At 47.1% G+C, this 12,915-nt stretch overlaps 1 protein-coding gene across 2 annotated transcripts; it reads left to right on the forward strand.

Annotated features, from left to right (window-relative positions):
* The first annotated feature begins 418 nt into the window (after positions 1-418).
* MAD2L1BP (MAD2L1 binding protein) lies at positions 419-10,618 on the forward strand. Of its 2 annotated transcripts, XM_081094124.1 has the most exons (4): positions 419-508; positions 1,026-1,291; positions 9,694-9,921; positions 10,030-10,618. In XM_081094124.1, the coding sequence occupies exons 1-4, from the start codon at positions 463-465 to the stop codon at positions 10,204-10,206; spliced, it is 717 nt and encodes a 238-aa protein (XP_080950250.1). In that variant the 5' UTR covers positions 419-462; the 3' UTR covers positions 10,207-10,618. The 2 variants fall into 2 exon arrangements, with proteins under 2 accessions (XP_080950250.1, XP_080950249.1); XM_081094123.1 differs by having other exon boundaries at positions 447-508; positions 9,694-10,618.
* Positions 10,619-12,915: the final 2,297 nt, after the last annotated feature.

Below are 12,915 nucleotides of genomic sequence, written 5' to 3' on the forward strand. Positions count from 1 at the left end.
GGGCACATTGTCTCTGGACTACCCCTTGCTCCCACCTCGTCTAGGTTAGGTGTCCCTGTCCTTCACCTCCACTGCCAGTGTGCTGTATGATTCATGGCGTTGCATTGTCTGCAGGCAGTGAGCCTCTGGAGCACAGCCTCCGCCTCGGTCTGGTTTGCCACGGAGCGTCCAGCACCTAGGACAGGGCCTGGCACCAAGTCGGCGCACAATGAATAGCGAACGCGGGGGGCGGAGGGTGCGTGCGGGCCGGTGTCCTCTGGGAGGCAGCGCTCCGCGGCGGAGACCAGGGCGAGGGTGTGAGGGAGGGAGCGCAAGGCTCAAGTCCCACCCCAGCACAGTCGGCCCCGTACTGCTGTGGCGCCGCGTCGGCTTCCGGCCCAACCTGCCGGAAGTGGAAGCACAGGCTTCCCATAATGCCTCGCGGCGCGCCTATTCAAACCGCACGGCGGAGAGGAGGTCGCGATGGCAGCTCCGGAGCCGGAAGTGCGGTCCTTGACCGCAGCCCCAGGTAAGGCAGGGGGGCCGGATCCCGGGGTGCCTGGGGGACCTGTTCGCTCCCCGCCGCCGCCCCCTCCCGTCATGTGTCCCCTGGCCCCTTCTCTGGCCTGTCTTACCTTTCCCGGTCCGCATTTCTGGTCTTCCCTCCCGGCTCTGGCTCGGCCAGAGTGACTGCCAGCGCCCCACGGCCCCGATCCCATTGGTTCACCCCACTCTGCCTTCATCTGGGCGGCGTTCTGGAGCCTGCTGGGCTACACGTTCGTTCCGCTCAGACCCGGGCCGCCGCTGAGTCAGCGTCAGTCCCCGGCCTCGGAGTTGCGCCCCCGCCCCGCCTTCTCGCCAGCCCGCCGTCACTTACATCACTGTAGGCGATGGGGTTAGGAATCGTCCCACCTCCACCCACACTGGAGTTGGCGAAGGGAGTGTGCACGTGTCGGGGTTGGGGTGGCTAACAGGGGGCGAGAAGGCTGCCTTTGGCCTTTGAGTTTGTAACTTTTCTCTTTCTTGTCCCTCTGCGCGCCCGCCAGGGTTGGAGTGGTATGAGGAGGCGGAGGACCCCCACGCCCCCCACATCGAACTCCTGGACACGACCGCCGCCCAGGAACTTCCCAGCCGCCCCGAGCCTTTTCGCCCCCGCCATGGCCTGGTGCCCGTGGTGTTCCCCGGGCCTGTCAGCCAGGAAGGCTGCTGTCAGTTCACGTGTGAATTTCTAAAGCATGTCATGTACCAGCGCCTGCAACTCCCTCTGCCCTACGAGCAGCTGAAGCACTTCTACCGACAGTCTTCTCCCCAGGTGGGCTCAGCTTTCCGAGGGAGCTGGTGGGGAGGCTTCCTGGCGGTTCCGTGGGAGGAAGGTTCGGAAGGTCCAAGGAATCTGCAGGATGCGTCAGCGTCAGCAGCTGGGAGGAATGTGTTTCATCCCGTGGTCTCAGTCCCTTCGATCGTCTAGCCCTCCCCACTGTTGCTCTTGTTTTCTTTTTCCGAAACCCTGATTGTGCTACATTTGGACTTCATGGATTGACCCTTTAATTTTAATGTCTTTTCTCTCCACATTTTTATTTTTGTCTCTTTGTTTTTATGTTCTACTTTCTGGGGGACTTCTTTGACTAATTTATTTATTTATTTAAAAATATATTTTATTGATTTCAGAGAGGAAGGGAGAGGGAGAGATAGAAACATCGATGATGAGGGAGAATCATTGATTGGCTGCCTCCTGCATGCCCCCTACTGGGGTTTTAGCGTGCAACCCTAGCATGTGCCCTGACTGGGAATCAAACTGTGACCTCCTAGTTCAGTGATGGTGAACCTTTTGAGCTCGGTGTGTCAGCATTTTGAAAAACCCTAACTTAACTCTGGTGCCTTGTCAAATATAGAAATTTTTTGATATTTGCAACCATAGTAAAACAAAGACATATATGTATTTAAATTAAATCTTTATTGTTCAGATTATTACAGTTGTTCCTCTTTTTCCCCCCCCCCATAGCTCTCCTCCACCTGGTTCCCACTCCACCCTCTGCTCTTAACCCCCCCCCCCCCCCCACCGTCCTCATCCATAGGTGTACGATTTTTGTCCAGTCTCTTCCCACACCCCCCACACCCCTCCCCCCCCCCCCAAGAATAGTCAGTCCACTCCCTTTCTATGCCCCTGATTCTATTATATTCACCAGTTTATTCTGTTCATCAGATTTTTTATTCACTTGATTTTTAGATTCACTTGTTGATAGGTATGTATTTGTTGTTCATAATTTGTATCTTTTTTTTTGAATGTGTATTTGATAATTTGTATCTTTACCTTTTTCTTCTTCTTCCTCTTCTTAAAGGATACCTTTCAGTATTTCATATAATACTGGTTTGGTGGTGATGAACTCCTTTAGCTTTTTCTTATCTGTGAAGCTCTTTATCTGACCTTCAATTCTGAATGATAGCTTTGCTGGATAAAGTAATCTTGGTTGTAGGGTCTTGCTCTTCATCACTTTGAATATTTCTTGCCACTCCCTTCTGGCCTGCATAGTTTCTGTTGAGAAATCAGCTGACAGTCGTATGAGTACTCCCTTGTAGGTAACTAACCATTTTTCTCTTGCTGCTTTTAAGATTCTCTCTTTGTCTTTTGCTCTTGGCATTTTAATTATGATGTGTCTTGGTGTGGTCCTCTTTGGATTCCTTTTGTTTGGGGTTCTCTGCACTTCTTGGACTTGTAAGTCTATTTCTTTCACCAGGTAGGGGAAGTTTTCTGTCATTATTTCTTCAAATAGGTTTTCAATATCTTGCTCTCTCTCTTCTTCTGGTACCCCCATAATTCGGATGTTGGTACATTTGAAGTTGTCCCAGAAGCTCCTTACACTATCTTCATATTTTTGGATTCTTTTTTCTTTTTGTTTTTCCAATTGGGTGATTTTTGCTTCTTCGTATTTCAAATCTTTGACTTGATTCTTGTGATCCTTTAGTCTGCTGTTGGAACTCTGTATAATATTCTTTATTTCAGTCAGTGTATGCTTAATTTCTAGTTGGCCCTTTTTCATAACCTCGAGGGTCTCACTAGATTTCTTGAGGGTCTCACTAAGTGTATCGGCGGATTCTAGAAAATTCTTGAAAAACCTTATAACCGTGGTTTTGAACTCTATATCCAGTAGTTTGCTTTCCGCCATTTCTGTCATTTGTGACCTGTTTCTTTGTCTCCTCATTTTTTTTTAAATATATTTTATTGATTTTTCTCAGAGAAGAAGGGAGAGAGATAGAAAGTTAGAAACATCGATGAGAGAGAAACATCGATCAGCTGCCTCCCCGCACATCTCCCACTGGGTATGTGCCCGCAACCCAGGTACATGCCCTTGACCGGAATCGAACCCGGGACCTTTCAGTCCGCAGGCCGACGCTCTATCCTCTGAGCCAAACCGGTTTCGGCAGTCTCCTCATTTTTTATGCTTCCCTGTGTTGATAGAGTGGCTTTGTGTGCTAGGTGTCCTATAGGGCCCAGTGGCTCAGCCTCCCCAATTACCTGAGGTGGAGAATCTTGGTGCACCCCTTCGTGGGCTTTGTGCACAGTCTTGTTGTAGTTAAGCACTGACTGTTGTAGGTATCACTGGGAGGAATTGACCTCCAGGCCAATTGGCTGTGAGAATCAGCTATGTCTATGGTGGGAGAACGTCTGTGCTGGAGACACCATTCTGGGGCAAGACTTGCTTCAGTGGGGCTTTGGTGCTCACTGAGTCTGCCCCCTGAATGTGTCCCTTATGGATCTGAGGAGTTGTAATCTGGATGGTCCCACTCTGACCACTGGGTACACTGGCTCTTGGATCTCTAAGGAGGTGCTAATTTAGCCTCTGCCTGAGGCTACCCAGCAGGAGCTATGGAGAGATCTGCAGATTCCTCTTCTTTGTTTGGGGTTTGGAGGTGCCCAGATGAGGCCCAGCTGTGAAGCAATGCAAGCTGCTGTGGGGCCTTGGGCCTTCTTTTGGAAGTTCTGGGTCTCTCTGACCCAGCTGCAGTTTGTTAGGTAATTTTCAGATAGCAAAGGGCCAGGCCTTTCATATGCAAAAGCCTCTGCACACAGCTTGGGTGGGTCGGGGTCTCGGGATCAACAGGGCGGAGCAAACAGCTATGGATGCTCCTCAGTCCTACCCTAAGAGGCCCTGCATCTCAGTGTCCCGGTAATCGCCGCAAGCACCTCTGAGAGAAAGCCGCCCTCGAGTTCCAACCGATGCCAGACAGTCCAGTTTCTCCCTGTATGAGTCTGGGTCCCCAGAGACCCAGAACAGGAGTTCAGAGCAGCTGGGAGCTTGAGACTCCCTCCTGATTGAAAAAGACAACCGCGTTCCCAGTTGCTAGCCCTCTCCACGTGCGCCTCCGCACCTCTGCACTTTACTTCCACACCTCCTCTGAGTCTCAGTGTGCTTCCCTCCCTCCTTCTAGTTGTAGAATTTCCACTCGGCCAGCCTTCCTGTGATTCTGGATGATGTCCGTTTTGTCTTTTAGTTGTATTTTTGAAGTAGTTGTGCGAGGCAGCAGTTTCCGGTGTTTACCTATGCTGCCATCTTGGTTTTCAGATTTATATTTTTGATATTTATTTTATATATATAAATGCCATTTAACAAAGAAAAATCAATCAAAAAAATGAGTTTGTGTGTCACCTCTGACACGGGTGTCATAGGTTCGCCATCACTGTCCTAGTTCATAGATAGACGCTCAACCACTGAGCCATGCCAGCCGGGTCGCATGTTCCTTTTTTTAATTTATTTTTAAATTTTATTGGGGGTGACATTGGGCAACATGAACATATGGGTTTCAGGTATGGAGTTCTAAGTTACAAAATATGTATATAGCACCATGTGCCCACCGCCCAAAGTCAGATCTTCTCCTGTCACCTGTATGGTCCTTTTTAATAGCATCCTGTTTTATGTGTGTATGAACCTCTCTTACCTGAAGATATCAATTACTGTATTTTTGAGGTTTTCCTATGTTCCTTGCCGTGTCTCTGTTTCTTTCAGATTCCTTTTCCTATTTGTTTTGGTCTTTGACTTTCATGTTAGAGGCTTTTAGTCTGTGTCTGCTGAATATTTAAGAATAAGTCATTGAAAGCTCTGTATGCATGGCTGGGTCTTGTGAGCTGCTAAGACTTTAAGGATATTGGTGGCAGCCTAGTGGTCTCTTTGGAAGACTCCTATAAAGTCTTCTTTCTGAAAGTTTTGGGGTGTTTTTACTGTAGTTGATTTCTAATTTCATTCCACTGTGATCTGAGAAGATGCTTGATATGATTTCCATCTTCTTGAACATGTAGAGACTTGTTTTGTGTCCTAACATGTCTATTTTGGTGAATGACCCATGTGCACTTGAGAAGAATATATATTCTGCAGCTTTGGGGTAAAATGTTCTATAAATGTCAATGAAATCCATCTGATCCAGTGTGTCCTTTAGAGTCACTGCTTCCTTGTTAATTTTTTGTCTGGAAGATCTATCCAGTGAAATCAGTGGGGTGTTAAAGTCCCCTGCTATAACTGTATTGTCAATCGCTCCCTTAAAGTTCTCTAGAAGATTTTTTATATATTTAAGTGCTCCTATATTAGGTGCATATATGTTTACTAGGATTATATCCTCTTGTTGGATCAATTCCTTTAGTGTTATGTAGTGGCCTTTGTTGTCTCTTGTGATGGCTTCATTTTGAAGTCTATTTTATCGGATATGAGTATTGCTATTCCAAATTTTTTTTCTTTTCCATTTGCATGGAAAATTTTTTTCCATACTTCACTCTCATCCCATGTGTGTCTTTTGTTCTGAGGTGGGTCTCTTGTAGACAGCATATAGTTGGGTCATTTTGTATCCATTCAGCTACCCTATGTCTTTTTTTTTTTTTAAATATTTTATTGATTTTTTTACAGAGAAGAAGGAAGAGGGATAGAGAGTTAGAAACATCCATGAGAGAGAAACATTGATCAGCTGCCTCCTGCACACCCCCTCTTGGGGATATGCCCGCAACCCAGGTACATGCCCTTGACCGGAATCGAACCCGGGACCCTTCAGTCCACAGGCCGACGCTCTATCCACTGAGCCAAACCAGTCAGGGCTACCCTATGTCTTTTGATGGGAGCATTTCATCCATTTACATTTAAGGTTATTAATAGGTACTTATTTATTGTCATTTTAATTCTGTATGCCTAGGTTTCTCTCTATTTCTTCTCATTACAGCAGTCCCTTTATCATTTCTTTTTTTTTTTTTTTAATATATTTTTATTGATTTTTTACAGAGAGGAAGGGAGAGGGATAGAGAGTCAGAAACATCAATGAAAGAGAAACATCGATCAGCCGCCTCCTGCACATCCCCCACCGGGGATGTGCCCGCAACCCAGGTACATGCCCTTGACCGGAATCGAACCTGGGACCCTTCAGTCTGCAGGCCGACGCTCTATCCACTGAGCCAAACCGGTTTCGGCCCCTTTATCATTTCTTATATTGCTGGCTTGGTGGTGATATACTCCTTTAGCCTTTTTTTTTTTTTTTGTCTGGGAAACTCTTTATTTGACCATCTATTTTGAATAATTGCCTTGCTGGATATAGTAATCTGGGTCTCAGATCCTTGCTTTCCATTATCTTGAGTACTTCATGCCATTCCCTTCTGGCCTGTAGAGTTTCTGATGGGAAATCAGGTGTCAGCCTTATGGGAGCTCCTTTGTAGGTAACAGTTTGCTTTTCTCTTGCTGCCTTTAAGATTCTCTCTTTTTCTTTAATTTTTGGCATTTTAATTATGATGTGTCTGGGCATGGGCCTGTTTGGGTTCTTCTTGCTTGGGGCTCTCTGTGCTTCCTGAACTTGTGTGACTTTTTCCTTTACCAGGTTCGGGAAGTTTTTTGCTATTATTTCTTCAAACCCGTTCTCTGTCCCTTTCTGCCTCTTCCAGCACACCTGCTATTCGAATATTGTTATGTTTCACATTGTCCCACAGCTCCCTTAAGCTGTCCTCCTGTTTTTTAATTGTTTTTCTCTTTTTGGTTCTCTGATTGATTTTTTTCAACTCTGTCTAATAATTCACTGATTTGATCCTCAACTTCCCTTAATATGTTGTGTATTCCTTCCAATGTGTTCTTTATTTGTGCTATGTCATTCTTTATTTCTATTTTCATCGTTACGATATCTTTTCTCATGCTATTGAGCATCTTTACTATCATTGTTCTGAACTCTATATCAGATAAATTTCTTATCTCCATTTCATTTATCTCTTCTTCTGGAGAATTCTCTTGTTCTTTCATTTGTGGGTTGTTTCTTTGTCTCCTCATTTTGGCTGCCTGTTTGGTTTTGTGACTCTGCATTAAGTAGATCTGCTATGCCTCTCAATCTCTGGTGCAGGACAGTGTCAAAAGCTGTTTCTGACTAGATCAGGCAGAGACTCAAATCCTCCAGAGACCACCTCTGCCTACAGACTTGAATTGCCCTCAGGCAATCATCCACCAGTGTGGCAACAGTTTTTTCAATGGGGTGGGGCAAATGCTTCTGCCTGGTGGCTACTTGTTATTCTCAGCCTCTTAATGGGTCTCAGAAACTCTACTGTGAAGCAAGGTTTTTTCCAGCAGAGTGGGTCAGCTGTCATTCCCCCCCCCCCCCCCCCCCCCCCCCCCCGGCAAAACCGCCTAGGTCAGTGGTTCTCAACCTTCTGGCCCTTAAATACAGTTCCTCATGTTGTGACCCAACCATAAAATTATTTTCTTTGCTACTTCATAACTGTAATGTTGCTACTGTTATGAATCGTAATGTAAATATCTGCTATGCAGGATGGTCTTAGGCGACCCTTGTGAAAGGGTCGTTTGACTGCCAAAGGGGTCGTGACCCACAGGTTGAGAACCGTTGGCCTAGGTAGCAGTTGTCCGTGTAAAGATGACCTCTGCTGCATGAGGGAATGACTCAGCCTAGGAAACTGGGATGTCGCTTTCTGAGCTCTAACCCCAAAGCCCCCCGATCCTGGCTTCTGCTTACACAGCTCCAGTCCACTTTGCCTTCCCTCTGCTGGAGCACAAGATGGGTGGCTTGATGCAATTTTGTGCGTTGGCCCTTTAAGAGGGTGCCTGAATTTCCAGCCATCTCTCCCTGGCGCAACCCCACTTTTCACAGCCAGAGGTTATGTGGGTACTCTTTTCAGTTCTGGTGTTCTCTGCTGGGGGGCCAAACTTGGGGATTAGATTCCAGAGTTCTCACTGGCAACCCCCGACAGCTGAGATATCTCTCCAGAACTTCAATTGTCTGTGGGAGCCTGGCCAGCCGTTTCGCGCCTCCACCCCTCTGACCTATCTCTATGCCGTCTCCACTTTCCGTCCTCACTTATCAGGGTTCTCTCCAGTGAGTCTTCCATTGATTATCCAGGAAGTTTTTCTGTATTTTAGTTGTAATTCCAGTTTGTCCTGGGAGTGTGTCTATGCAGCATCCACGTACTCTGCTGCCATTTTTATTTATTTTTTATTTATCATTTTAAAAAAATATATATTTTATTGATTTTTTACAGAGAGAAAGGGAGAGGGATAGAGAGTTAGAAACATAGATGAGAGAGAAACATCGATCACCTGCCTCCTGAACACTCCCTACTGGGTATGTGTCCGCAACCAAGGTACATGCCCTTGACCGGAATTGAACCTGGAACCTTTGAGTCTGCAGGCCGACACTCTATCCACTGAGCCAAACCAGTTAGGGCTATCATTATTTTTTAAATTATTATTTTTATTGATTTCAGAGAGGAAGGGAGAGGGAGAGAGAGATAGAAACATCAATGATGAGAGAGAATCATTGATTGGCTGCTTCCTGCACACCCCACACTGGGGATCAAGCCCGCAACCTGGGCATGTGCCCTTGACTGGAATCGAACCCAGGACCCTTTAGTCCGCAGGCTGACGCTCTATCCACTGAGCAAACCTGGCTAGGGCTCTGCCGCCATTTTTAATCCCCGGTTGGAAAGTTTTCTCTCTGGAGGGAGGAATTTGGCAGGCGATCTAAGGGCCCTCATGTTTTCACTCAGTCCCCATGCGATCACTCTTGCCTTTTGCAGTGCCTGATGGGCAATTCCTGGGCCTTCCTGAGGTTCTGCTGTGTGAGGCGGTTTGCTTTTCACGGGAGTCCCCTCTGTCAACACTTGAACTCTTTCATCTGCTTTCTGTCCTTCAAAAATTGGTTGTTGCTTTTGGCCACTGCTGTCTAATCCCAGGTCTCTGCTCAGGGCTATCCTTCCCTTTCTCTCCGCTCCCTTCCTCCTGCCTCCCTCCTTCCTTCCTTCTCTCTTTTCTCTTTCCTTTCATTTAGCAGTATTTCATATGGGAGCACAAATAAGCATATGTTCAATTTGCCATGTTTAATTGGAAGACCAACTCCAGAATCACCTTTATTAAACTACACAATCCTCATTCCTGTTATCACTCCCATTATAGCAAAATTTGCCACCTACTATGCCACCAAATCTTAATGGTGTTAGTTGTTTATTTCTGGATGTCCTCCTACTTCTGAACACTGTCTTTAGTGTTCTAAGTGTGGGGTGGTTATGGTTTTGTACAAAGAATATATTTTCTTTTTTGATACATTGCCCTCTGATAAAACCCAGTGCCTTCGCTCTGGCAGTTCATTGAACTGGAAACCCAGTCCCATAGTCTACTATATCCCAACCAACAGGGTTCTTCAAAGGTCACTAGCTTTCCCTGCCTTGCCTTCTTTCTCACCAGTCTGTCTCCATAGGCAGAGGACCTGGTGAAGAAGAAACCTTGGGCCATCCCTGAGGCAAGCAGCAGGAAATGCCAGCAAACCCTCGAAGAACTGGAGAGCGTCCTCAGCCACCTAGAGAGCCTCTTTGCCCGGACCCTAGTACCACGAGTGCTGATCCTCCTTGGGGGCAGTGTTCTAAATCCCAAAGAATTCTACGAGCTTGACTTGTCCCGCTTGGCCCCCAGCAACGTGGACCAGAGGGTGAGCACAGCAGCTTGTTTGCGCCTTATCTTCCGCGCCATTTTTATGGCCGATGCCTTCAGTGAGCTTCAGGCTCCTCCACTCATGGGCACCATTGTCATGGCACAGGGGCACCGCGACTGTGGAGAAGATTGGTTTCGACCCAAGCTGAACTACAGAGTGCCCATACGGGGCCACAAACTGACCGTGACCCTGTCCTGTGGCAGACCCTCCATCCCGGCCACCGCCTGGGAGGATTACATCTGGTTCCAGGCACCAGTGACATTGAAAGGCTTTCACGAGTGAAGAGGGCCGCTTCTTAATCGTGAACACGTGGCTAAATTATCTTTCCTTCTCTGGCACCAAGTCACCCGGCTCTTGCTTGGAAGTGGAGTTGCTTCCTGACGAGAGGAAGGTTCTGTCCTGGCCGCCTGCCTCCCCTTCTCAGACGTCCTGGTGAGCTGATGGTGTGACTGGGCCTGTAATCATCATCACTGAACAACATCTCTGTGAATCAGAGGTTGACCGGGTCACACTTGACTGTTTGGGGTTGGAAAGCAAATGTGGGCCCATAGACACTATTATGCAGGTGCCTTTTTCTGTGGCCTTTCCGAATTTTTACCAGAGGCATAAATGTTGGTGTGACTCATGAATTTAAATATAAAATGAATGAATATATATTAAATTTTCCCGAAACTCTTGGCTTAAAGAGACTTTCCAGGCTTGAGGCTAGAGTATTTTGTCTTTCTCCCGAGTCTCTTATTTATTTATTTAATTTTAGTTTTTCACCACCAGTTCTCTCTCTGCATCAGCCCCAGGCCAGTCTGGGAAGTTAAGTGACTTGGCCAAGGTTCTGTAGCAGTTTGATGTCAGTTGGGACTAGAGTCCTCACTAGCTAACCCCTAGCCCCACATTCTTTCCTTGTCACATACTGGTTTTGACCCTTAAAACGTGTGCCTGGAGCAGAGGTCACACGGGGGAATGGGGCCGAAAGACTAGGCCCAGAAAGAGAACTGAGGAGCTTTGCAAAATCTGATGTCACTGTAGGCTGAGGCCCCAGGATCGCCCTTTGGGGTCCGCTCCCTGAGGCCACATGTCCTTGCGGAATTCAGCCCTGCCTGTCGCTGTTGGCAGTACCTGCTTATGTCTTGGAAGCTGAATACATAGTCCTCACCCTGCTGGTGTTGGAGATAGGAGTGTGTCTATAAATGGGGACAGTATAAATATAGACTATTTTTTATGTTTTAAGAAGAATGTTTTATGTTTTGTCAAGAAGAGAAAATCGTTTATATTTTGTGCTCTCTTTTAAGCACTTCACATACATTTTATCTAATCGAACAGCCTTGTTTTTTGACATTGTCCCCATTTTATAGGTGAGGCTTGGTTAGATTGAATAACTTGCCCGAGAGTGGAAACCGGAATTCAAACCTGGCACCAGAGGCTGAATGCTTTACCCTGCTGGCATCTGTGTGTTTTACTGTGAAATGATTAATGAGGATTTGCCCTGCCAAAGGTGGATTGGAAAGCTGCAGGACTCCCCTTTCTGGCTTCATATTGTGTTTCCCTACATGGGACCGGACAGTAATAGGTGCGGAGTAAATATGGAATCAATAAAAACAAAAGGTTTGGGTTCTTTTCTGTGCTCTGACCGCCTGAAGCATATTCCACCAGCTAGAATTTTGGCTGTTTTTCCTACCTTACAGAATAGGAACGGCCATATCTCCCGCTGGGGAAAGGACAGGCTGAGAGAGGGGTCTGGCTGAACTGAGGGAGAGTTGAAACGGAGTTATAAATTATTTTGAGGTGGAAGACATTAACCCATGTCAGCTCCCTCGAATACTGATTTTAAAAGGCTTCGTAAACAATGTCTGGACAACCAGAACAAAGTCATTATCTGGGTAATTTAGACACTCATTTCTCCATTAGCTTGGCATTGGGGCCCAGGTCATTTTGATTTCATGAGTCTTCTCCAAAGGAATTCAGAAATTAAAAGATCAGTGTGTGCATATATATAGGTATTTTGTATGTTGTGTCAATTTTATTTATTTAATTTTATTTTTTCCATCACCACTTCTCCCCTCTATACCTTCTTCCACCTCGTCCACCTCCCCCTGCAAGGATTAGTTAATATTAACAATAAATCCCACCTTCCCCGACAACAAGCTTGCTAAGGCACCTGATTTTTTGACCTTGGCTGGGGCCTAAGAAGTAGCCAGTCTTTAGCCCAGGAGGTGAAGAGCCCCAGCTGCAGTGGGCTTCTGCCCTTTCGTGTGTTGCTACCATTTGGGCTGAAGAGCAACTGCTGTGGGGCCCAGGTAGGTAAATGGGTGGTAGCCGATGGGAAAGTGAAGTCTGTAAATGTCACCCTTTGTACCCCTCTTCACACCCCTTACCCAAGGTGCCTTATGCCTTGCCCCATTGCCTCGGCCTTCATTTGCCGCTGAGGTGGAATAGTACTACGGAAGGGGTAAAGAGAGGCATCTGAAGGTTGAAGAGAATGAAATGGATGGACCCCATCACGTGAGACCTGTAATTGGCGGCGATTGTCTTAGATGCCTAGCCTTTTAGTGCCAAGAGCATTTGAAATTCTTTTCTCCACAGGTAATTGAGGCCAAGAAGGGACATCACTGAAGTGAAATAGCACAGCTGGTGTCACTGTTGTGTTGTTTCTCTTCTCAAGCCCCCATTACAGTCACAGTGAGGCCTCAGTAAATGTAAACTATATGGAAGGACTCGGGAAAGGCAAGAATATCTACAGAACTGGGCTGCATTGGGACCACTAACCTCACACTCTTTTAGGGGAAACCACGCGGATGCCGGGAGAACTGAACACAGCCTGTCACCCACTCGGGAAAGGAACGGGGCGGGAGCTAGAGAGCACCCAGGCTTTTGGGATGGCTCCGAGGGGATCAGGGCTGGCCCGAGGCCCCGGAAGGGCAGGACCACTGGCTGGGCGCAACCCGACTTCCTGCCCGAGGGGAGGGCGGGGCTTGGGTCTCCCTGGAGACGGCTTCC

The sequence above is a fragment of the Myotis nattereri genome (assembly GCF_964212035.1).
Source record: "Myotis nattereri genome assembly, chromosome: 6".
Taxonomy (NCBI): domain Eukaryota; kingdom Metazoa; phylum Chordata; class Mammalia; order Chiroptera; family Vespertilionidae; genus Myotis; species Myotis nattereri.